This window comes from Euleptes europaea, chromosome 7, assembly GCF_029931775.1.
Source record: "Euleptes europaea isolate rEulEur1 chromosome 7, rEulEur1.hap1, whole genome shotgun sequence".
In the NCBI taxonomy this organism is placed as follows: domain Eukaryota; kingdom Metazoa; phylum Chordata; class Lepidosauria; order Squamata; family Sphaerodactylidae; genus Euleptes; species Euleptes europaea.
The window spans coordinates 33769132-33795568 of record NC_079318.1 but is presented as its reverse complement, the minus strand read 5'-3'; the positions used below and the strand labels follow the sequence as shown (position 1 = coordinate 33795568).

The window sequence follows — 26437 nt, the reverse complement described above, 5'->3', positions numbered from 1 at the left end:
AGCAACTCTTTTCTTCCATACTTTATCATTAAAGTAAGCCACAAGGTCATGCTTCCCTTGCACTTCCAGGAACAACTTGATTTCATCTTTCAGCTCAAAGACACGTTTCACAACATTTCCTTTCGACAACCAGCGTACAGCAGTATAGAAAAGAAGAACCTCATGATCAGAATTCATATCTTTACAAAGTTCTTTAAACAGACGAGTATTGAGGGCTCGAGATTTTATATAATTCACAATTTTGATCAGAGAATTAAGTACCGCTTGCAGATGAGCTGGAAGAGTCTTACTGGCAAGAGCATATCGATGAATCATGCAGTGAATGCCCTTTGCTTGGGGAGCAAGTTCTTTCACTTTTGTTTGAAAGCCCGACTTCGACCCTAGCATAGCTGGTGCTCCATCTGTACAAACCCCATAGACGTTTTTCCACTGTAGTCCTCCAGTTTCAAAGAAAGTATTTATCTTCTCCATGATATCTTCACCTTTTGTAGTGGTTTCAAGTGCACTACAAATCAGGAACTCTTCTTTGATGTCATCTGAATGAATATATTTCACGAAGACAAGCAACTGAGAACATGAACTTATGTCTGTTGATTCATCAGCTTGAAAAAACAATGGAGAAGCTTTGATTTCACTCAAAATTTGCTCTTTCTCGTCGACGGACATATCTGAAATGTGTCTCTGAATAGTGTTATTGGAGAGAGATATTTGTCGCATCTTTACCTCGCTGGCTTCCCCAAAAATTAACTTCACCGTCTTCAATATACAAGGTTTGATGACCGTTTCTCCAATCTTGTGAGGTTTTTTTTGTTTGGCAATTTCTAAAGCGACTTTGTATGATGCTTACACTGCTGCTGTGCTCTGTTGCTGAAAACTTCCTGTAGGATCAAGTCTCTGACGTTTGAGACCAGTTTCATGGCGTTTGAAGAAGTCCAAATCCTTTTTAACATGTTCTGAATGTTTTGTCTCTAAGTGACGTTTGAGTTTTGAAGGTTTCATAGATTCAGCACTGAGAACAACATTGCACAAGACACATTGTGACTTCTCTATGCCATTGCTGATCACGGTGGTAAAGCCAAATTTTAGATAGTCTTCTGAATATTTACGTTTTTTCTCCATGAGTATGGATTTCTGAAATATAAATATGAAAAAAATCAATTCTTTTACGGTTTTTTTGTTATTTATTCATGGGAAAAGGTTGTGAGAAGAGCATTTAGCACCGCTGTGACACTGTGGTGTCATTTTTAATTTTTATTGTCACCAAGGCAGCACATCGAGAAGAAAGACACGATGCTCGCAACTTCACGAGGACCTGGGGAAGAGGAACCCCAAGAGAAACTAACACGGTAGAATACCTGAATTCGATTGACTGGCACTCTTGAGAAAGTGCAAACCACGTGCAAGCAGTATAGCTAATCCGCGCTCGGTAGCGAGTGGGCGGTTTCCATCATGGCGCCAACTGGAAGTGGTTGACCATTGGTGAGCTAAGTTCGCGCCAATTTGACGATTACGGACATCATTGAATTACAATTACATCATTGCAAACATGGCTTTGCCAGCAAAACATACAAGGTAATCTTCAACTGTGTTAAGAACACGGCGAGCTTTTAATATTTTTAATTATCCTCCGCGGTGGCTGAATTTAATAAATAAATGTTAAAAACCTCCATGTGAAATTTTTAGTAAAAATAATTACAAGTAAAAATAACGTGGCGACGACCTCCCAGAAAACACTTTGCGACCCCCACAGGTTGGGAACCACTGATTTATAGAGTCAGTCCATCTCATGTTGGGTCTTCCTCTTTTCCTGCTGCCTTCGACTTTTCCTAGCATTATTATCTTTTCTAGTGATGCTTAGATGGAGAAAATTAGCATCTCTAGTGAGGTAAGAATCCAGTGTCCCTATTCAGCTTTTGGGGAGGGGGGACCATTGTTTTATTTCTGAATGAACTCAGGTTCAGCAGTCTCATCTTGTAATCTTCTCTTGAAGATTTTATGATGACTGCCAATTTTATACCAGTAATGGAATGTCCTAGAAGATTAAAGAACTCATGTGAATCCCACCCTCCCTGAAGCATTCTTTTTTAAACACTACACACACATGGAAACAATGGGTCTCTTTGACTCTTCCAAAGCAACACATTAACCACCACAGGGCTGTAGAGATAGCCGTTCTCTCCATTAACCAATCTCTGTAGGTTAGCAACCTTCTGACCAAAGTCATAAATTTATTTATTTCAGGTGTCAAGTGAAAACCTTGTCTCTCAGTGAAAGATCATTCATATAAAGATTTTTATCTAAAACTAATCACTTTATAAAAGAATCACAATGATTCACAAACACTTGCATATGTAAATGAAATCAGAAATAGAAAGATATATATATCATCCCTTATACTATCTGCCTGAACTGGATGGCTCAAGCTAGCCTGATCTCCTCAGATCTCAGAAGTTAAGCAGGGCCAATTTTCATTGGTATTTGGATGGGAGACCTCCAAGAAATTCCAGGGTTGCAGGGATCGCCATACACTGGCTGTGTCTTGACAGCACTTCACACACACTATTTTAAGATTAAAAGATAAAATACCCTTTTTGACATTCTCACCAAAGCACTTTCAAAAAGATTAGGTAGTTCACACAACCCACATCAGAGATTCAGGGGTATTTTGGGTGTGGCTCTTATATAGGCCCAATTATGTGAAATGTACAGGATGGTGCTGCTGCAGTCATCTTGTATGTGGCTTCCTAAAAGCACCTGGTTGGCCACTGTGTGAACAGACTGCTGGACTTGATGGGCCTTGGTCTGATCCAGCAGGGCCTTTCTTATGTTCTTATGTACATGACCAATTAATTGATCTTTAATTCTATGAGTTAAGCAATTCTAAGCTTAGAATGTTGCCAATTCAATGTTTCAAACAGATATTTGCTTCCAATTTTGCTAAATTTATTTCTGCTTCAATGATTCACAATTATCTTTCCAAGGATGTAACAGATTTTTGCTGAAATGGTAAAAACAAATTCTCAGGACAGCTTTTTTCAAGCATTGACAATCAGGGTCTGCAACAATAGCGTATGGCACTTTTTCCTTAACTGATCCTTCTGGATGGCTTTTATTCAATTTACTAGTGATCCTACAAGCCCTCTGAGCCACTGTGAAGTGTTTTGTTTTTTATTTTGCTCTTTGCTTGTAAAATGTCTAGATTATTCAAATTAATCTGTGAAAGCAGGTGTGAAGACAGGTGTGAAGCACATGACTTTTGTACATGGGTTATAGACTCTATACAGAGCCCTGTGGCGCAGAGTGGCAAGCTGCAGTACTGCAGTGAAAAGCTCTGCTCACGACCTGAGTTCGATCCCGACGGAAGTGGGTTTCAGGTAGCCAGCTCAAGGTTGACTCAGCCTTCCATCCTTCTGAGGTCGGTGAAACAAGTACCCAGCTTGCTAGGGGTAAAGGGAAGATGACTGGGGAAGGCACTGGCAAACCACCCTGTAAACAAAGTCTGCCTAGGAAACGTCGGGATGTGACGTCACTCCATGGGTCAGGAATGACCCGGTGCTTGCACAGGGGACCTTTACCTTTTATAGACTCTATAGACCTTAGAGCCTTCTACTGGCCACTCTACAAGTACCTCTTCATCCAAGGCATAATTAAATTATAAAATCTACTGCCAGGGGATGTACATGGATAGCTTTAAAAGGAGATTAAACAGATGGAGAAGAGGCCCGGTGACTACAGGGAGCCTCCATATACAGGGGCAGCAAACCCCTGAATACCAGTGCCAGGAAGCAGCACCAGGGGAAGGCCTTGGCTCCATGCTCTGGCCTTCCAAGTGCAACTTGTTGGCCGCTTTGTAAAACAGAACGCTGGACTACATGGAACACTGGTCAGATGCAGCAGGATACCTTATGTTTCAGTCAAGATGGGTTGCTTTTTCTGTTGGGAATAATTACATAATGTAGAAGGGAATGGAAGAAGAGCCACTACATCTCAGCAGACTGGTGGCATCTAGAGAAAACGAAGATTCTAGTCCAATAGCACCTTAGAGACCAGCAAGATTTCCACAGTATAAGCTTTTGAAAGTCCAAGCTCCTTTCCTCGGATGTATTGTATCTGATGAAGGGAACTTTGGACTCTTGAAAGATTATACGCTGGAAATCTTGTTGTTTTTTAAGGTGCTATTGGACTTGAATCTTAGTTTTCTCTAAATGCCACCAAATATGCTGAGATGTGTGGAAGTGGCTCTTGTTCCTTTCCTTATTGGACTCAAATATTGCTCTTCTACTGCAGACTCCAATCAAAGAGCAATTTTGGTAACAAGACCAACATGACTATCCACCTGAAAATACAGAAAACCTTTGGTTTTGCTGTCATTGCAACAGGCTTATGGCAACCCCATAGGGTTTTCAACGCAAGCAACATTCAGAGGAGGTCTGCCAACAAGGAACGTATACCATCTTGATTAAAAACAAAAATACACAAATAAGTTAAACTGAGAAATAATGCGAGAAGTTGTAAAGATATTTCATATGACATTTTACATAATGAAAGTCTAAGTAGGACTCCAGAGAGGGAAGACTATTTTATCCATTTATGAAGAGGAGAGACAGGAAGCTTGCAAGTAAGTCCCATTGAGCTAGTGGAATCTAGGAGTAAATGGGTTGGATCCTATGATTTCCTTCTGCTACATTGGATCCTATAACCCCTTTCCTCTAAGTCTTCCTCCAATAAGCAATAGACTTCTTCTGACAGACAAAGACTTCCTCTGAGAAAGAAGAGTCTTTTTAAAAGAGAGGTCCATTTGGAGAAAAACTTGATCAAAGGGAATCACAGGAGCCGACCCAATATGTACAGTATCAGGCTGCTTAGGGAACACCTGAAAGATTCCCTCCCCAATTGTGATCTGAGGAATACATAGTTCTTTTTGTGCCTGTGCAAGGACCCCCTGGCCTCTAATCCCCTATATAGTAGCACAATCTGCAAACTGGCTGTCTTTTTTAGCTGGAAGCTAGTTTGGGAGGGGAGGTATGAATGTAGAAGAGGTGTTTCAGACACTGGAATCATGCCAGTAATAGTTTCACACCACCTAGCTGAAGCTGTTTTTTCACTGATGTAAGTTGTTAAAATATAAATAGCCCAGGAATACTATTAGGCAGAGGAAGGGGGAAAGTATTTCTGATTTCTTAAAGAAAAATCACCTGTTTTAGTCTTGGAAGGAGATACGATAAACATTTCTCAAAGGACATTATGAAAATGCGAAAGAGCATCATTTATTTTATTTTTTAAAATAAGGATTTTATTTTAGAATATTTATATCCTACCTTTCTATTTAAAATAAAGACTAAGAAATCCTAAGGGGGCGAGCGAAGCTCCTTAGGAGCCGGCATGACCCCATGCCGATGTAAGTGCCCCTTTAACCTGGGCAAACACAACGGCGTCTGGGAGCTGTGGAGCTGCGCTGGTCCCCGCGCAGCCAAGCTGGCAGGGAATTCCTGGGGGCGGAGCTGCCTTTAGGTAGCTTCCTAACCCCTTTCATTCCAGGAGCGCCCCCTCGCGCTCTGGCATTGCTGTGCCACCTTTTTGGGTGGCACAGGCTCACTGCAGTCAATTTTTAAAATTTGTAAAACATTTAAAATTACTTTTTGGCAGGCGGGAAGGCTCTGAGGAGGTAGCACAGCTGTGCTACTCCCTGCAGATCTTACCCCCTCTTCAGGAATGGGCTGTTTAAGGCAGCTTACTAAAGAAAAAATAGCACAAACAATTCAAAACATGCAAAACATTCTCATAATCATTCACATGTAAAAACTTTTCTTAAAGCACGAGGAAATAAATTTCCAGAATAAAAAAGTGTTCATCTGATGCCAGAAGATGATGATGTTGTTGATGTCCAGTAAAGAAACTGCTCACAGTGCAGAGGAGAAACAGATTTCCCTAAACAGTTGGGGAAGCCCTGGTCTTGGCTGCCACCAATCAAAATTTCCCTTATCAGGAATTCTTGTACCAAAACCTCCCTTGACCAACCCCAGAACATGACTCTGTTGTTTTCTATAACTTTTATGTTCATCCTCTTAGCATGCTAATTCCAGGTGAATAGCTGTCGTGTTTGTTTGGACAGAACACCTCAGCAGTACTTCTGCTATACAATTTCTTTGTATCAGAGATTTAAGCATTAATTGTAACTAGGCACAGTACTGTCATTTGAAGCAGCAGTTGACTTCTGCTTCCAAATGTTGCAGTACTGTGTACCAGCCCAGTTATTCACATAAAATTATTTTATTTTAACCAGTGCAATTCTCTTCCTGTTCATATAATTTTCAGAACCCTTCTTTGTGCCAAAACTACTCTTAAGAACTGCTGTGGTAGTTGATCACAAACATTTGTGGGATGAGTTAACATTAGTGGCTTACCAATAGTGTTACAAGTACCGTTAAAACCAGTTGCATCTGAGACTTAAGGATTACGTTAAGGATATGAATATTGAAATAGTTGATGGAGCTTTAGTGGGTCCTTTGAATAAGGTCATGTGACAGGTACTGATGAATGCCCTTAATAAGCCAGAACATCAGTACATCATGTTATAGGGCTGTATTGCCATACCATACCAAAGTCATGTTCATAAACGTGTTAGCAATTTTTCAGTACATTAGGTTAAGAACTGGACCAAAGTACATTTCAGTACATTAGGATAAGAACTGAACCATACACCTTACTTCTCCTCCTGATACTCATAAAGCAATAAACGTCTCAACATTTTACAGAAAAAATGCATTTGAAGATTATAGAAAGTTCATCAAGTTAATTTTTATTGTGCTGCCAAGAGCCGAATTACAAGAAACCGTCTTACATTTTGAAAAGTAAACAAGCAACCTGCCGAATTGCAGTGCACTCCAAGTGCCACATATGCATCTATTTTATTTTTCAAAAATTATATCTGCATTTCTCTTACAAGAGCACAACAGGAACCAAAGTAAAAGAGTGTAATGGATACAGCACATAGGATAAATAATATCTTCAAAATAATAATAAAATAATAAAAACATTTTACGCCATGTCCTGCTAATATTTTTCAGAACAGGGCCTTGATTGTAAAACAAAAGCAAGCATTTACAATTTCTGGAGAAAGACTGCTTATTCTTATGAAAGGAATGGATGATTTGTCTTGACAGAATCTGAGTAGTAACTGGATAGTAACATTTCTTTCAGCGTTGACATACTGAGTATAAAATGCTTGGGGGACTATATTTTTTCTCTTTTTGTTTTTTGGAAACTGAATTCATAACAGAAAAATGTTGAGCCTTTATGATACACCTATTTTTCTCTTTGATGCAAACAGCTAGAACACTTTTTTGATATTCTAAAACAAAACATTTGTTAATCTTCAGATTAATAAATTAGGTCATATAATAAATTAGGTTTTTCAGTTTTAAAGTTCAGTAACCTCTGACCAAGTATTTACAACAATACTTGAGAGTTCCTTTACAAAAAAATACATTTTCTTTTCACATTAAGCATACTGGGTATCTGTGTCTTAGGACAAGCAACTGTAAAAGAAAGAGGCAACGCACAAGTGGGCAGTTAGTATAAAAGTGCCAAGACCTATTTGGAAAAATGAAATGTTGTATGGTACAACTTAAACGTGACGACTCAAACTGCAACGAACTTCCAGCTAGCTGTAGACTGTATTCCAGTAGTTGTTTCGACAACTATGTTCAAATATAACAGAGTGTGAATGGTGCTGTTCTGTGGAGCTGATTAGTGCTGCCTGTATTGTTATCAGCGTATCTAGCCAATGCATTGAGTTACGACCTTTTTAAGGCCAGCAGGAAAAGGAAAAGAAAACACCCTGAAATGTAGCAAGTAGCAAGAGAAATGCTTACTGCTAAAACTGTGCACGTGCTGCACAAATCTATGCAAACATGAGGGCATGAGTGCACATGCACACACACACAGACTCACACTTCCAAATCAATTAAAACTGTAGGTAGAATGAGATGCTCTCGGCGTTCCTAATTTCACAAATGATTAAGAAATAATATGGAATGCCTGTTCATTTCTGCACTGGGTAAAATCTCAGGTAAAAATACATTCAACAGGGTAAAATACAAAATTATACTGATATATACTGTATATATATAAATACCATATATATACTGTATATATACATATATATACATATAGTGTGTATATATGTGTATATGTATATATACACACAGACGTATATATACATATACACATACATATGTACATATATATACACATATATACACACACAGACATACAAATGCTATGTTTTAGCTTAAGTATATTTACATAAATATTTCTATAAAGCTGAAGTTTTAAAGAAGCATGATCTCCTTTCTTTCTGAGCTTCCAAAAAGGTGCTTGAGTAATATACAATTAAAATTAAGCAGCTTCCTAGCATGGAAGTTGTTTCTAGTCTGCATAATCAGTAAAGAACAACAACAACAAAAAACCCTTACAATGATTTTTAAAAAAGAACTAATTTGAGCAAGATCTTCATCCAACATCATTTTTTTCTTTTTCTCCAAAGAAAAACATTTGGACCACCTGAAATGGATACACAATGATAAAAAAAAGAAACACACACACCACAAGTTCTGGAATCAGATGGTGTTTTTAAACTTTTCCTTCCTTTCGCTCCCTATTCAATACTGTTGTCGAAAAGACCCAGTGCTCGTATCAGGAATTATACAGGCCTTAGCCATTTGCTAACTGCCAAAATCTAGACAATCAGCATCACAAGGAAAAACAAAAAGCAGCACAAGGTATAATTGTACACATATTAAATAAACTCACCCTTTGTATTTCTGCTATAATGTTTTCCTTGCTATGTCATTAGCTATTGCAGCTTATGATCAGGTAGAAAAACATAGTTGCAGCTACACCACACCTGTGACATGACAGGTACTCTCTTAGGAGTATATTTAGCACAGCCTAAAAACCCTATACTTTGTTATTTGAGTTCAGGTAGGGTTATGCTTATAACTTCACTGCAATAAATGCAATTTTGGAGTGACAGGAAAAAGCTATATTCTTATTTGCTTTGACTCCAAGCTAAGCTGACCAGCTTCTCTTCTTTGAGGCCCCCTGTTATAACCACTCAAGCACAACCTCAAATTCTTCTTCCCAAACAACCTCTAATACTATGTTACAAGCAAAACATCTTAATGTTTTAAAACTTTGGTTCTAAGAAAACACTTGGTCAGTTATCGCAAGAAGTGGGAATGCTTGTTCTGGCACATTGCAGGAGTCAGAGCCCATCCCAGTAAGATCTTAGAGCTGTACATGAAGTCACAAATCCAATACAATCCACTAAGCAAGTGCACAATTCTAGTTTTATTTTAATAGCAGACTCAGTCTTTGTTTCTTCTTAACGTCTTGGTAAGGATGCAACTTCTCACACTGTTTGATAGAAATTATCTGCCTGTAAGTTGTTCTGTTTTTGCATGCTGTAGAATCCACTGTATCTTGAATCTGGGTCAGCAATTCTAAGCATCCTCTGAGAACTGTCCACCTGAACCATAGTTCCTTTCTTGCAGTCCACATATACCAGTTGATTGTTTAGGCAGGAAGGCTGTTTGAGAACAAAGGAACAACATGTAAAACTCAACTTACGTATACAGTTTTTATATAACACATAAAATTGTCTTTCCTATCCAAGAAATGGAGAGAGATGCACATTATTACACATATCATGAACACGATGGGAACCATCCAATCCTGCACTTTTGTGTAAGCAACAGCATCCACTATATTATGTCCTTCAGTTTAGTGGTGTGCAGTTGAGAGAGCTGTCTAACCTGTCTGGTGGAAATATCAAAGACGCAAATAGCCAATCTGGGGTAATCCTTTCCAGGAAATAATTTTGGCTCCTCTTGTCCAATTTGTTTAGCTTATGAGGTGACCAAGACAGGCATGCAGCATTTATACCCAACTAATTTATTATGGCACCAGGTTAATTTACCACAGAATCTTCAGTTCTCAGATGATACAGGAACTGGGAAAACAGCCATAGAGAGGAGATCTGGCAGACAGGGGTCAGTTGTAGAAGTGGGGAAAGTTTCAGGATGAAATGGATTTTTAGAAGAATTCCCTGGTTGCCTTCAGCTTTTAGTAATCAAACAATTAATGCTCATGTTGGCAGGATCGGGCCCTGGTGCCATGCGAGTCAATATAATATGTTTGCCATGTGTCTAGTGTTGGTCTGGGTGAGGTACTAGCAATCCTGGCACAAATTCACTGTGTCTCCTTTACTTTTAAGAGAGTAAATTGTCTAGAGATACAACTATTTTTTATAATTAGAGATTTTATTTAGTGATCTGAGATAATCACCATGGATAGGCCCATCCATAGTTTTTTAAAGAAGTCATTAAAGTAGTGACCTTTGACACATCATGTAGTAATGAATTCTGCATTTTAATTATGTGTGACAGTATTTTGTTTTGATGGTCTTGTATCTACTGTCATCGTGAGTCTGAGTTTTAGTACTGTGAGGTTCAGTTCAATTATTTAATCTACTAGTTGTCACAAATACTTGCTAACCAAGACTACCAAAAAAGGTTAAAAAAGGATTAGAGAATATGAAATTCAGAAGGCCAATTAATGTGCTAAAAATAGAGCCATCAGTTCAATCAAATAACACAAATGAACAAAATTATGATATAGGTGATAAATAGACCACTGCTCTCTAGAAGATGGTGAATCTTTATGCGTGAACAAGCATCTACAGCATTAGGGAAGGTGCAACTACTGTACCCATTGCCTCTAGCGAAGGGGGAAAAGGCCTTGTGCAGTCTTCAGGTATTGAATAGAGGCTTCCTACCACCTTTGATAAACAAGGGGGGGGGGCGAAAGGACAGATTCCATTCACTGAAGGTGGAAGCAAGGTCTTTGTGAGGATTATGGTCCTGAATCATCCCCAAGGGACAAAGTTGAGATACTCTCATGAAATCATGGTACCTGTTTATATTAATAAAGTTGCATACCTACATTTATGAAATGTAGTCTAATAAGTAAATGTATCAAAACTGTACCTTTGATGGGGCTCTGTAGCAGGATACTGGTATCCACTGTTTCTTCTGATTGATAAGCAGAAGTGCTATGATAAGAACTAGGGCTATCATAATGGGCACCGTCACCCAAGCAAGAGAGCTAAGAGATGCCTCTGTGCTTGACTCTGATCCTCTGTTTTCTCTAAAATCCCCCTGAAGGTGACCCATATCTGAAAAGTGGGCAAAAGTATGTTAGTAGCAATACAACTAGACTTCGCTAATCTCTCTCATATCAAATAGCAGAAGAGCTTCAACAATCCATTATTGCTTTTTACTCAGTCCTCAAGCAAAACAAAAATCTTTAAATGGTTTCCTCAAATTGTGCGTGGCATTGCGTGCATACTTAAGATTCTTAGCTTTGTATATTACTGCCAAGCTAGATGAGATTAGTTGTGACTGGATTCCCACCTACTCTTTAAAGTGATGACTAAGGACAAGGCTTTCTCTGGGGTGACTTCTCAGTTGTGAATGCCCTGTCTCTTGAGATTTATCTGGCAACAGATGAAAACATTTAATTTCACCCAATCCTTTCATAACTTTTCCTTTTTTTTGTATTTAGCCCCCATTTTATCATCTACCCATTGTCTATAAATTCTTATATTGCTGATTTTAGCAATACTGCTTTATTGTTGAGATTTTTATTGCTGTGACTTTTGTTGTTTTAACTGTTAATTTTTTTTCTTGGCCAATATTTTTTGGAGTAGTGGGATAGATATATTCTAAAGAAATAGGTAGATAGACATATATAGCCCTCTGTAACCATTTCTTTTCTTTGATCCTGAGTATGGATTGGTTTACTATACAGAATTACCATTACAATTAGTAAAAATGTCAATAATTAAAAATTTGCTTGAAATTATGTAATGTTTTTCCTGAACACATTTTCCTGCATAAACCTTTTGTTTAATCATTATTTATATTGGCTTAGGTTGTTTAATCTCTGCCAAACCACAAAGCCAAACTTAGATGTTCAAACACGTTAACATTTGGCATCAGGCAGAGGAGAGATTGGTAGTGGGTTGGAAAGCCAGGTATATGGGAAGAGACAAATGTACACAGATTAATCATAGTCTGTTTATAACTGCCCAAGCAGGGACCACTAAACATTTAGGTGTAAAGAGAGGAGTGGGCTAGTAGTAGATACTGGGGTTGGATCCCAAAGTGAAGCGTGGTTCCTTCTGTGCTATCTGTAAGTCTTAAAAGTTTTCTTAAGAGTGGCATTAGGAGTGAAAAGTGGTTTTTTTTTTAGGGGGAGGGGTCAATCCACACAGTCTCTCACTCATGAAGTCTGATGGTAGCGTTTGGATGAAATACAGCTTACCTCTATGGATACGAACAATGTCATTTTCACTGGGTGTAGGCCAAACTGGTGCTTCCAGTTCATTATATTCTCGACGGTTTGTCTTCTCAATTGGAATGTTGGTAGGTTCGGGTACATACATCTCTATGAAAATTATATTTGTCACAGAAACTCATTGACAAAGTCTACTGCTGTTTATTCAATAGCCATTAAACTCTCGCTCAGAAAAAAATCCTTTAGATTTCCTGCCTATTAATATTTTATGCTAGTTATGTACTGGTTCTATTATCAGGGCAAAAGAGAACTAAATATTCTTTTCATGGAGATAGCTTTTGATACTTTGTAGTGTGTTAATTCATATGCTTACTGATTTGCTCTCTGACCTAAAAGGATTATGAGCTGGAAAAAGCACTTTTAGCACCTTATATTATATATATATATATAAAAGTTTCCCTTTATATATAAATAATATCACCTATCTCAACATTAAGGCAGATGAGCAATAAGATGTTATCAGAATTTAGGAAACACTACAAGTGTGATCTATTCCCTTTGGCACAATAAGTTTAAAAAAAGTACTGAGAACAGCCTAATTATAAAACTATTGACAGAGTTTGTTCTTCTGTTTTCCCTATTGCTGGCAAAGAACAGAGTAAAAACAGGAAAGCACTTTCCAGGCTCATCAATAAGAATATGATAAACAGCTGACTATCTGACTACCACAACTAAGGATTTTGGCAGGCCTGCGTTTTTACAGTACTGAGATGTGATTATCAGGTTTTGGTGGGATACATAAAAGTCCTGATAAATACTGAACACGTTACTGAGTATAAAACCTTACCCGGGCACATGGGGCAGCAGCTTCCTTCAACATTGATGGGTTCCACACAAGGAAGAGAAGGGCAGCTGACTGTGGAACAAAGGGTCTGGCCCTGCAGACAGTAGCAGTGTGTGCAGCTGTCAATGTCCCAACGTTCTTCATCTGCATATGTTTTCCCATTAAAGTGACAAACTGCCTTCTTTGATGATGTGTCTTCTGGGGAAATAATATTGTCATGACCAGAAGTTACAAAGTCATTTCAAAGTAATCGGCAAAGAAAAAACAAGTGGTCATATGCTCGTTGTGCTTGGTTGGCTGGGATAAAACTTGGCTGGAAATAACTGTATATGGTAGGGGTGTGCATTTCGGGGTGAAAAGAGGCATTTTTCAGATCTGTATATCAAGAAGCTGAAAAACATCCATACTTGTGGTTACCCAGGTTCTAAATACCGGTTTGGTATTTGGATCTGTTCCCCCACTGATTCTGATACTATTTGGCTCCATTATTCCCTATGGGGAATCTTTCTAGAGGGCTGGAGGGGCTGTTTTTTAAGCTAAGGGCATCAAAACTGCAGCCAAGCTGCTGGTGCCTGTTCTTCAAATAACCCCCAAATTTCAAGTGAATTGGACCTCTTGGCCCAAGGTGCCCCCAGCCATCCTCCATTGTTTTCTATGGGGGGAAAACCCCTCCAAGCTTTCTCCTGGGCAAACAGTAATCAAACACTCAAGAACAAGCAAAACAACCACTGGCCAAAAGCCTTGGAAAGGAGACAGAAACAACAAGCCCAAAGAACCAATGCAGAACCAGGGAATCCTAGAAGAACCACAAGACAGTGTATCAAGTCTGACAGAACCAGTGTCAATCCACAGAAGCCCAGCAGAACCCAGAGTCAATGTGGCAGTGCAAGACTGACAGAACCATTGTCAAACCAGAAACTCTCAGCAGAACAAACCTAACAATGGGGGGACACTTCTGCAAGCCCAACAGAACTAATGCCAATCCACGGAAACCAAGCAGAACCCAGGGCCAATGGGGAAGCTCAAACCCAACAGAACTAAAGACAAGCCACAGTAACCTAAAAGAACCAGAAACAGCCAGGCAGACCTGTAAGACAAGACACACACAAACACAAGCACTAACATCAGTTTTCCCTAATGTGCAATTCCACTTGACTCCTCCCTCCCTCCGGCCCCCAAGGAAACATGCAAAGGGGTGGGGGTGGGGGTGGGGAGACAAGCTGCCCTGGAGAACTTTAAAGTTTAAATTGTTTGTTCCAGATATATCAGAATATATTAGGGTTTGGATTTACTGGCTTGACAGAAATTCTCTGATGTGCACTCATATCCAGATAACCTTGAAAAATACCGATAAGGTTTTTTTGGGTACAGTTTTGGACTGGATATATCCAAGTGTACATCCCTAGTATGTGGCTAATGAAACACTACACAGCAGGTACGACAGTTCCACCACTAGTTTACCATACAGACTGTATCTCTACATTAACTGTTTACCCAAGTCACTGCCAATTGGAGGCACCTGTAAAACGGATCTCATCCGTCTCTTCTGCGCTGTAATATAGAACTGCTTACAATACTGGGCAGCTAAATGAATGGTGTGGCATTGTGTATTGTATCAGGGTGAAGGGAAGCAAAATCTGCTACTTTAACACAGTGCTATAAAAAAGGGGCACTTTTTGCATTTTCAGTTGTTTGCATGCCTAAAATGTTTAAGTTGCATCAGTTATTCTACTGGAAGAGTTTAAAATAATTTAAGAAGAAATTATATTTTGGTATTGAAGTTGAAGCACATTGTTAAAAAAACTGTTTGAGGCTAAGGAGGATCCCAGCTGAATAAATTACTATCACTACAGGTTTTTCTTGGTAAACAATATACAGAATGAGGATTTAAAGGAAGACTCAATTACTTTCAGGATATTAATTCTATTAATAGCAGAAACAAGCACGTAAAAAAATCTTCAGATAAAAAGTAACACAGGAAACTATTGCAAGTAGCCTAAAGGAGCCTCAGTCCAGCTAAAATAAATCAAGGCAGATGAGCAGTATGGCTCTTACATGGCTGCCACTCAAAACAACAGCCCTGCCATTTTGTCCTCCCCCCTTACTAGTAGTGTTTGTTTGTACAAAAAGTGACATCACTGCCCTCCTAATGTGGCAGCCAATGAAGTGGAGTAGTGGCTGGGAAACATATGGTGTGATCATGTCATTGCATGCATTTTTTCATAAGTAACTGCCACAGGAGAGAAAAGAAATGATGCAGGGCTGCTTTTCTGTGTAGGCTCTGGAGAGGCAGCACATAAACTCTCTAAAATAAACAAATGTTACTTTCAAGGCTACAATGCTTCTGGCTGAAGGATGACCTCCCATCACAACCCCCCTTCTCTGGTTTCCAATCACTTACCTATACAATAAGGGCAACACTGGCCTTTTCTTAAAACAGGTCTGTCACAGGACACTGGTGGGCAAGATTCAGAGTAGCAGCTGATAGCACCATCCATGCAAACACAGCTAGTACAAACATTTGGTTTCCAGGATTCAGCAGTCAGGAAAATATCACCTTCATCATTTTTGCAGTAGCTAGGCATGCTCTCGTTGCTTGATGAGGAAGGCTGAGCAGGCTCATCTAGAAATAAAGCATGCAGACAAGCGATCACAGAACATACTGTAGCAGTGGAGCCAGTGTTCCTCAGCTTCCCTTTCCACCTGGCTCACTCAGGTGTGGGCACAGAGAGCTACAAGTATCTGCAAGCACAGCTTGAATGTATATTTTAAAGAACACCTAGTTTCGTTGTTCTCCTTCACAGAATCCATGGCACCATTGCGCTGTTTCTCGTTTTGCTCTGTTCCATAAGCTTTGATATATCATTTGAACAGTTCATTGGGTGGAATCTAAATAAGGCTTTGTAAATATGTAAATGTTAAAATTTTGGTAATGAAAATAATGTTTTTAAAACAAAATTTGAGTCCAGACTAACTACAGACTAACATAGTTATCCATCTGAACCTGTTTTAAAAAGTCATATTCACATACATGTAACAAAAGCCCAATAGCTACTTTTCCTGAGGAAGCATGAGAAAACTATAAGCCAGGTGTGGGTGATGTTGAGGGGGTAAGTGGGGTATGTTTGTGTGTGTGGAGGTGGCATGGGTGTGGTTCTTAATACATTCCTTCTGCAGATTGTTTCTTTGTTCCAAAACAGACATGCATGTTTGTCCAAATGGTAAATACATGCATGGATACCACAAAGGGAAATATAACTAGATTTTCTCAATTGATGGCGCAATACTTTCATGTTTGCTTTCACATCTTTTTTTACACTGTTCCAACAAGGTTTAAAATCCTTCCAGGTTTTCTTTTATCTACATCAACAGTACACAGATTTTCAGTCAATATTTTTCACTTTAGCTTATCATGTCTCTCATCCTTTTATGAAAATTCAATAAAGATAATATTTGAGAACATTATTCTGCACAGAGAAAACAGGGATCTGAAAAGTGCAGAATGATGGCTGGTAGGTAATACTAACCTGGGCACTGTGGACAGCAGGAATCCTGAGTACGGGTGGGATTCCGACAAAGAATTGGTGGGCAGACTTCAGTCTCACACAAAACCCGTGCATTATGACAAGTACATTGTGTGCAAGAATCAATGTTCCATGTATCTCCTTCCACAAAGTATTCACCGCCTGGAACATAGCAGATAGTCGGACCACTGAGTTCTGGCTTCTGAAAAGTAAATTCATCTGGGAAAAACAGAATTTAAGAACAATGTAACAGAACTCTGGTTTGTCTTAATTTTGACATATATTAAGCTTGTGACAATTTCATGTTTTTACATAATGTATATTAATAATATATTGATATAGCTGTACTAATCTAGAAGTTAGTTTCTACCACTCTAGTGTAACCAACAAATTATTTATGTATTTATTTACTTCATTTATATCCTACCTTTCTCTCCTCTACTTTATCCTCACACCAAACCTGTGAGGTAGGTTAGCCTGAGTGTATGTGACTGGCCCAAGGTCACCAATGAAGGTTCCATGGAAGAACAAGGATTGGAGCATGGGTCTCCCAGATCTTAGTCTGACACTCTAACCACTACACAACACTGAAACCCAGGATGGGACTGTGTAAATAATGGCTGGTAATCACCACGGCTGTACGAGATAACATAATGTGACTGTTAGGGGCAAAACTGTACCTAATGGCTGAACTCTGCAGATGTTAGCAATATTTCTGTATGTGATAAGTGTTCAAAAATGCACTTTATCTCCTCAGGGACTCTAAAATGTATGGGCCTTCCCCCCTCAACTTCCAGATTTAACAGGCATTTTAATATTTTACACTAACTGATTATTATACGGTTTTAATGTATTTACACAGCTTATACTTCTCTTAAGATATGGGGGGCAGGGGGAAGGGAGAATAATCTAGCGACTCATTTCCATTCAAAGTGTTGGATCCAGACTAAGTTTTTTGCTAGCGGAATGGGTAGGGCAATTCCCAACAATTCCTTCTTCCTGCCTCAGACTCCTAATTTACCCCACATGCTGTTCCTGAGGGTCCCTTGTCCCTGGGGTCAGCATTTAAGGCAAATTAGTGGGCTGCAGTGGGGAGGGCCTTGCAGGAGTAGAATATTTAGTTTGGACCCAACCCAGCATTTCCCATGCACTATAAACTGTCAGATTGGTCTTGTCAAACCAGGTAGAACAGTGGGGACTTTAAAGGCAGCAGCAAACGGTCTAGGGTTATTGAAAAGTTCTCCCACTAGCTTTCTAACATTGCCATTTTTTACATCTGGTTGATGTCCATTTGTTGTTTATCTTAGAAAGTAATCTGCTGGAGCTATACAGACACCAGAAGGGCATTTGTTGGCACATGTTAGGCTGTCAGATGAGCAAATGAATGAGCTCAGGTGATATGATGATATTAATCCTTACTTACAGACAGGCCTATAATCTAAAAAGCTACTCCCCAGCAATAACAAGTCACCTAATAGACACATTAACCCATGAACTAGGTCCTGAAGCAAATCCAGGTGCCAACCGTGTCCTCATATTCACTCAGAATCCATCATAATTAACAATATAAAACACAAAACATAAATGGCCATAAAAATGGTAAGATTAGGAAATCAGCTGGAGAACCAACTATCTGTACTTGAGGGGAGGATGGATCATTCAAGTGCATGAAGAAAACAGAGTTGCACTTACCTGTAACTGTTGTTCATTGATGTCTTTGGTGCAGACACACATGTGGAACTGCGCCTGCGCGCAGGCCTACCACCGGAAACTTTGTTAGCCTAAAACCTCAAACTGGGGATGCCCCTCCCATCGCAGGTGGCGCCGGCCTTCGCGCCGAAACGACCGCATGCTCCTGGGCGGGGCATCCCCCTCCCTCCTCAGTTCCTTCTCCGCCGCCGACCAAGACCAATGGCAGGTAAGTAATAGGATATCATACACTAATTATACTTCTCACCCTTTTTCTTCTTCTTTTTAGGTTGACAGCGGGGTCGGAAGGAAGGGATGTGTGTCTGCACCGAAGACATCAATGAACAGCAGTTACAGGTAAGTGCAACTCTGTTTTCATCTTCTGTCTTCGGTGCAGCCCCACATGTGGGATTTTAACAAGCTTACCCATAAGAGGTGGGGTCGACTAGGAGAAAAGTGTCTGGAGGACTGCTCTGCCAACTGCTGCATCTTTTCTGGCTTGCAGGTCCAGCGCATAATGCTTCACGAATGTGTCCTCCGATGGCCAAGTCGCTGCTCTACAGATGTCACCAATCGGGATCCTCCTGTGGAGAGTAGCGGAAGAAACCTGTGCCCTGGTGGAGTGAGCCCTAATCCCTAGGGGACATGGCACCCCTGCCTGTCTGTACGCGATTCTAATCGCTGAGACCACCCATCTCTCTATGGACTAAGCGGATGCTGGCCGTCCCTTCTTGGGACCCTGATAACAAATGAAAAGCGAACTAGACTTTCTAAAGTGCTTAGTTCGTTCAATGTAATAAAGAAGGGCACGTTTTAAATCAAGAGTGTGTAGTGTCGTTTCTGCCTGGGAGGATGGATTAGGAAAAAATACTGGCAAGACCAAATCCTGTGCTAGGTGAAAGGTGGAGATAACCTTGGGTTATCATCCCCCTGCAAAGGGGGATGAAGCCCGTACCCCCCTGCTTGTTGACATAGAATACTGTGCAGGAATTGTCTGACTGCAGCAGTGTTCTTGAGTTCTGGAGAATATCTGTGAAAGAGGTAAGAACATAACGTACAGAACGTAATTCCAGGAAATTAATGTGTAGGGAAGCCTCTCGAGAGGACCACCTGCCTTGAATGGAATGTACTCCACAATGACCACCCCAACCCTCCAAGGATGCGTCAGTAGTGAGCGTAAAGTCTGGGTTCCAGTAGCCAAGGGGGATACCCTTTAGGAGGTTGGGTTCCGAGAGCCACCACCGTTTGGCGATCCTTCTTTAGGTTTGTGAGGAACTCAGTGGTGGTAGAGGCGAAGAGGGTATCTCCTTCAAAGGGAAGGTCCTCGATGTGCGATCTCGTATCTAGAGGGAGGGCAGTAGTGCGAAGCCACGAATGACGCCTAAGGGTAATCGCAGAGGCCATTGTTCTAGCTGCAACATCAGCCGCATGTTTGCCAGCTTTGATTTGTTGTCGTGATAGACGTGTAGCTTCCGATTGAATTAAGCGTAAGGCATTCCTGGATTCCTCAGGAAGCAGATCAATGTGGGGGGCTGCTTTCTCCCACAGGAAGAGTTGGTACCCCCCCATGATAGTTTGGTAGTTGGAGATTCGGAAGCTAAGGGCCGAGGAGGTATAGGTCCTTCTGCCCAGCTGATCCAGCCTTTTACTCTCTTTATCTGCAGGAGTCGAGTGTGGACCCTGTCTCTGTCTGGACTGCATCTCGGTGGTTACTATCGAGGATGGAGGAGGATGGACCGTGAGGAATTCAGCCGACTCAGGCTTTGTCCTGTAGAGGTTCTCTATCTTTTTAGAGGAAGCAGGGATGGATGAAGGTTTTTTCCAAATTGACTTGGCAGCTTCAGAGAGACCTTCTAGAATGGGGAAGGCAGTGATACCTGGGGAGTCAGGGTATAGGCGACTGAGGATCTTGTCCTTTGGCCTGTTAACAGCTGTGGAGATGTTGATGTCCAGGGCTTCCGCCATCCTAATCATTTGCTCCGTCCTTAGCTTGAGGTCTTCGGACGGGGAAATGGCGTCTGTGTCCCCAACCAGCTCATCTGGTGAAGGTTCTGAGACTCCCTCAGAGCTCTCATCTCTGGTTTCGGAGTCATCCTGGTCAGAATCCCTTCTAGGAGTTCGCTGTGTCAGTGGAGTGAAGGGGGAAGGCAGTTGAGGTGTCTTCAGGACCACTGGTTCGCCTTGAAAAGACATCTGTCTGAACCGACAGAACTCTATCCAGTCCTTGATGAGTTCTGGGGAAATGATAGGAGCGGATGTGGAGGGAGCAGGCTGGAGAATTTGATGCGGCACCGATGGGGTCAGTACCACGGATGCAGGATCCAGTGGGTACGGGTCCGAAATAAGCAGAGGATCCTTGAGGGGTTTGAGCTCGATGTCGGAGAACGATTGGAGCGGAGAGTCCAGGTGCGGGGATGGTGTCCTCGGTACCGGGGTCGGTGCCGGCTGGGAGAGGTTCGGATCCGAAGGTCTAGGTACCGATGTACTCTTCTTGCGTACAGAGCCGGATCCGGAGTGTTTATCCTGGTGTTTGGATTTTTGCTTATGCTTTTTTCCATGGGTCGGATCCGAGAGCATCGGATCCGAAGGCCTCGGAGTCGTGCTGGTACCAGGGGTCGGTACCGAACGCGTCGACTGCGTGTCTCCCTGAGTTCTGGAACCCGTCGAGGGAGAGGGCGCTGAGAGGGCCTTTTTCCAAAGTTCGGCGGTGAGCGCTAGCATTGAGAGACCGGGTAGAGAAGCCTTGGCAGATCGAACATTTTGAGACGTTGTGCCTCTCGCCCAAGCAACTTAAGCAAAGATCGTGCTGATCTGTGTGCGGTATCTTAGCTGGGCATTTTTTGCAGTTCTTGAAAGGGGTTTTGGAGGCCATCATGGTCCTCAGCGCAGGGTTGAGGGAACCGGGAATAAGCGGAATCTCTCTCTCTCTCTCTCTCTTTTTAGGAATCTGCTAGATTGTTGGAGTAAGAAGAGGGAAGCCGGATGGCGCGGCTCTAAAAAGACTTACAGAAGCAAGACGAGACTGAGGTAAGGCAAAGATCCGATCCAAGCGGCGGCAAGAAAGGAACTGAGAAGGGTGGGGGATGCCCCGCCCAGGAGCATGCGGTCGTTTCGGCGCGAAGGCCGGCGCCACCTGCGATGGGAGGGGCATCCCCAGTTTGAGGTTTTAGGCTAACAAAGTTTCCGGCGGTAGGCCTGCGCGCAGGCACAGTCCCACATGTGGGGCTGCACCGAAGATGAACTTCTAGACTTGTTCATATAATGTGAAATTATGGTTTAGTGTTACAACTGAACCAAGCCACAGAAGAGTACAGCTCCTCCTCCTGCCTCTAAAGCAAACTGTCCAAAGGGAAAAGTCTAAGGTGAAAAAAATGAATACCACCCACTCCAGGAAAAAAGGTTAAATAGTAGTAAGCAATACATCCATCTGTTGTGGGTAAGACTACGTTCAGAATAAGTAACATTGTTAATTCAAAGACTATAGCACAATTATATATAAGTATCCCATGGTTTGACTGGTCTGTCTTTACTGTAGTACCTTGGAAAGAAAAAAAATTACAGATACGTGTATTTTAAAACACAGTATAGTTCATAAAAATGTACCTGGACATGATGGACAACATTTGCCTGGATGTATGGTGGGATTGCCACAGTTGGGTACAGCACAGGTGATCAAAGCACACATTTCCCGTCCATTATGACAGTAGCATTCACGGCAGCCATCATGCCAACTTTCTTCATTTTCATGACGGTGCCCATCCACTGACAGGCAAGAACCAGCCTTCGCTGGTGGCACTGCAGAAGCTGGTAACTCTGCATATGATCAAATACACAGTGTCTTAGCATGACAGTAGTACTGAGCAACAGTTACTCTCCCCCTGTATTTATTTTAGCAACCTACCATCTGAAAGGTACATGGTACAGCTTTTGGATGCATTTTCCAACAGCAGGAGTCCCAAATGCACATAGAATAACATTTAATAATCAATGCACACAAGTTATATGAACTAGAGAGAGACCTGTAGGTTTATCTTCCTATATATACATATGAGACTTTCATCACCATGGATGAATGTTTGAAGTGAGAATGCCTCTGCTTCTTTTTCTCATCTCCCCCCCACATTTTTCTGGTTTATCAGTTCCTCAAGTTGCAGTCCAAGATGTGGTCACCACATGTAGGACCCTGCTCCAGCTGGAGATGATAACTGAAGTCAGTGTACTGATAGCGTGTAGATAGTGACGGTGTACTGAAGGGGCCGTAGCTAGCACCCACAACAGTTCACAGAGATTAAAGACTTGATTACTTCTTTTTCTGTTTAGTGAAAGTGGGCCTATGATCTTTTTCCTTCTACATTTAAGCACAGGAATCAGAGCTTTGTATTTCACTGGTGACTGAGACTTTGTTCTCATAAGAGTGAAGAACGGCCTTTATGACATATGTGGGGGAGGGGCGGATTGAGAAATAAAATGAGGACAATGTCCAAGAAAAATGACTACTGTCTTTTCACCTAAATCTAGAAAAGACAAAAATATAAAGGGAGGATAAAGGAAAACGGAGGTAACTCTGTCCGAGAATGAACAAGGGGCTGATAAAAGTGAGGAGGTCTGAAGAAAAGGAAGATACAGGAAAGATGTGTCTCTCCCCTCAGAGCAGGAACAATAGCACCCTTCACTGTGAAAGGAACTCTGACCACTAGATTTCAAGCCAGAAACTCTAGTGTGGCTTCTGCACTAGTGCAGAATCTCATGTGTCACTCTGCAAAGATACTACAAAGAACACAAACTTTTATTTCTAATGGAGAAACATCCCACTTCATGAACATGGATGAAAGTCTCCCTATCCTAATTGCTTTTGGGTGCTTAATTTCAGAAGCCAACTCCTCACTGTCTTATTTCTGTTTAACGTTTACTTTGTGCCAACTACGTGATCTGTAGGGTGCTACCTGTTTTATGCTGCTGCTTCTCAGGTTATGGTGACACACTGATTCTGACCCAGTAACTTCCTGCAAGTGCAGAAGTCCACAAGGGGTTCTTTGTTCATTTCAATGGAGCACGCAGCTCTATTTGTTCACTATTTTTTCTGCATATCAGCTCCCACCACTGAAATGAACAGGGAAACCTGTGCGCAAAAGAGCTCCACACATACAACCAATCTCAGAAGTTAAGCAGGGTTGGCCCTGGTTAGTACTTGGATGGGAGACCACCAAAGAAGTCCAGGGTTACGGCGCAGAGGCAGGCAATGGCAAACCACCTCTGAACGTCCTTGAAAACCCCACAGGGTTGCCATAAGCAGTGACTCGACAGCAAAAAAAATATGGATTTGTTCCTAATTGCACTTACATAAAAACTTTTTATAACACCACAATGCTAAAGAAGATTGTTTCAAAAAAGGTTCAACATTATTACAATAAAATAAATGATTTTTCAATAAGACTGCTCTAGATTGTTCATCTAATAAAATTCTACAAACTAAATAAAACTGTTTTACGTACCTGGGATGTTTTCTTCTATTGCAGTTCTTTACTATGATATACTTGTCTCTTAACATCAAACTGGGTTGAAAAGAGGTAACCTACCTCTGCATTTGCATACAAGACAGCCTTCATTATCCTGCTGGAAGCCATTAGGGCAGATCTTATCACATGACTGATCTGGGCATTTCTTACATCGACAGATTTCACATCCATGTTTGTTCTTCCTAAATGACCAAAATGATTTGGAAAGGGAAACAAATAAAAATATGTATTGTTACAAAATCATATTTTCTGAATTATCTGGCTAACAGTAAGTTACTTAATTATAACTCTGTACCAAGATGTAGGTAGGGAGCCCCATGGCACAGAGAGGTAAGCTGCAGTACTGCAGTCAAAAACTCTGCTCATGACCTGAGTTTGATCCCGATGGAAGTCGGTTTCAGGTAGCTGGCTCAAGGTTGACTCAGCCTTCCAACCTTCTGAGGTCAGTAAAATGAGTACCCAGCTTGCTGGGGGTGAAGTGCAGATGACTGGGGAGGGCAATGGCAAACCACCCCGTAAAAAGAACCTAGTCAACGTCGGGATGTGACATCACCCCTTGGGTCAGTAATGACCCGGGGTGCTTGCACAGGGGACTACCTTTACCGAGATGTAGCAAAAGAGCATAAACATCAAATGTGTGTTTTGTTTGTGTGACTGACAAGAGTTCTATGCATGAATCTCTAGCACCATCATCACTTAGAAATAGCTATTTTGAGTACAGATAAATGAACAGGCGGACCATGACTCATTAATATACATTCTGTCATTAACTTCTTCCTAGAGCAGTCCTCTCTCCTCGTCTATTTCTTCTACTTCTAATACTACCAGCAGAAACTAGACTAAAAAGAAGAAATAAGAGAGGACCCCCAAAACTATTTCAGATTGAACATTTCAGACATGACATATAGCAATCTCATCTGCTAGTCAAGAAAACAGAAGTAGGTGGGGGGTCACCGTTAGTTAGGTTAAGCCTTTTAAATAAGCACTTAATAAAGCAGGTAAAATTCCATATTTGAATTGCCAATACTCAGAAAAAGAGGTGACAGCAGCCACAGAAACTTAGGTAACTTAAGACACTTCAATAGACTTTCCCCGGTTTTTAGCCTTTAGTATGGCACAACTTTAATTAAACTTGACACTCTATCACTTAAGACCCAGCAAATCACTGTGCTCTACACAGAACACAGAAATAATATTATTTCTATCAAGAGACCTCTCAATTTCAATAACATGGTAGAAGAGAATGCTGACTTAGCAACTTCATTCTCTCTCAGAAGCACAAAGAAGGGCACCAGGAGGCATGTTGTTACTCGGTTTTTCAGCTGCACCCATTTCATTATCCACTAGGTGGGGCACTAGTACACAGAGACTGACCCAACCAACCCTTCTCTTCTTGCCTTGACAACTCTATAAAGAGTTCTCCTAGGACAGTCAGCTTTCTCCCCTCCCAAGATGTTCTTAAACTAAGTTGGACATGGGAGCTCTTGTCTCAAAGGAAGCTGTTAAAAGTGAGGCTTGTCACCCGTCATGGTAGCCACAGATAATATCTTGCCATTGGTGAACCACCACATTTCCTTTTCCCTCCTTGCCCCTTAGCTGCCTTCCTTCTCCATCCCTCCATTTTAATTTTCTACTTGCTGCAACATGGCTGGGCTTCCGGCACTGGTCTGTTCCCCTAAGGGTTAACGAGTGTTAAGGCAATTCTGGGGGGAAAACCCCCTTCTATAAGAGAAATATAGACTTGGAAACCCATTCCCTATCATATGAAATTATAAGCCAGTCCCACGGATTTTCTGTCATGCCATTTTCCCTCAACAGCTGCTATTACCTCAGTAAAGAGGGGGGGGGGAAAGGCAGGTACAATACAGGTGCTGCCTTTTTTCCACAACAAGGCTAATGGCAGACCCCCTTATTTAAAAAAGGCATGAGGGCAAGGGTTAACCTCCTCTAGTCTCTATCCAAATTAATTCCACATCACCCCCTTGGTTTCTTTTTAGCAAATAAAAATGTACTGGAAAATGTGATGAAGGATCTCTTAAGCAACATATAGTTCAACCCTTGGAAGACTTGAGGATCCACTATTTGTTCACAATTTGAAAATTTTCTCTCCTTAATGCAAAGAAACTTGGATTTTGAAAGCAGACAGACATCTATCAAAAGATGGTCCCTTATGTCAAAAGATGGTCCATGTGGTCGCTTAGGACTGACAGGTCAAAATGTTGCAACAACAGAAGCTGGACTGGCAAAAATCTACTTCTATGCAACTCTTAAAGGTACAGCAGCCTATAGTCACCTAAACTCTAGAACCTCATGCCTCCTTGATTTTCTTACCACAGTCTTCTGCTTTTATCCTCTTTGTTCCTGTCAACAGATTTTCCTGTGCTAAACCCTACTTGAGTTTTTTGTTCCAGTCCAGCTTTCTCCCTGGCTCTCATCTGGTTCATAGCTACATTTCTAACCATGGGATCCTTTGCTCGCTCATTCTCTCTCTTTCACCACCA

General features: G+C 41.2%; 1 protein-coding gene across 2 annotated transcripts in view; it reads right to left on the bottom strand.

Annotated features, from left to right (window-relative positions):
* Window positions 1-8670: 8670 nt before the first annotated feature.
* Window positions 8671-26437, bottom strand: part of CRIM1 (cysteine rich transmembrane BMP regulator 1) — a 171759-nt gene continuing 153992 nt past the window's right edge. For both annotated transcript variants that reach the window (XM_056852506.1, XM_056852507.1), the window contains 8 exons: window positions 23997-24118; window positions 22024-22233; window positions 16735-16950; window positions 15609-15830; window positions 13211-13405; window positions 12391-12513; window positions 11052-11239; window positions 8671-9592 (listed from right to left, as the gene is read on the bottom strand). In XM_056852506.1, the coding sequence (XP_056708484.1) occupies window positions 9416-9592; window positions 11052-11239; window positions 12391-12513; window positions 13211-13405; window positions 15609-15830; window positions 16735-16950; window positions 22024-22233; window positions 23997-24118 (1453 nt within the window). In that variant the 3' untranslated portion in view covers window positions 8671-9415. The remainder of the gene's footprint in view (window positions 9593-11051; window positions 11240-12390; window positions 12514-13210; window positions 13406-15608; window positions 15831-16734; window positions 16951-22023; window positions 22234-23996; window positions 24119-26437) is intronic.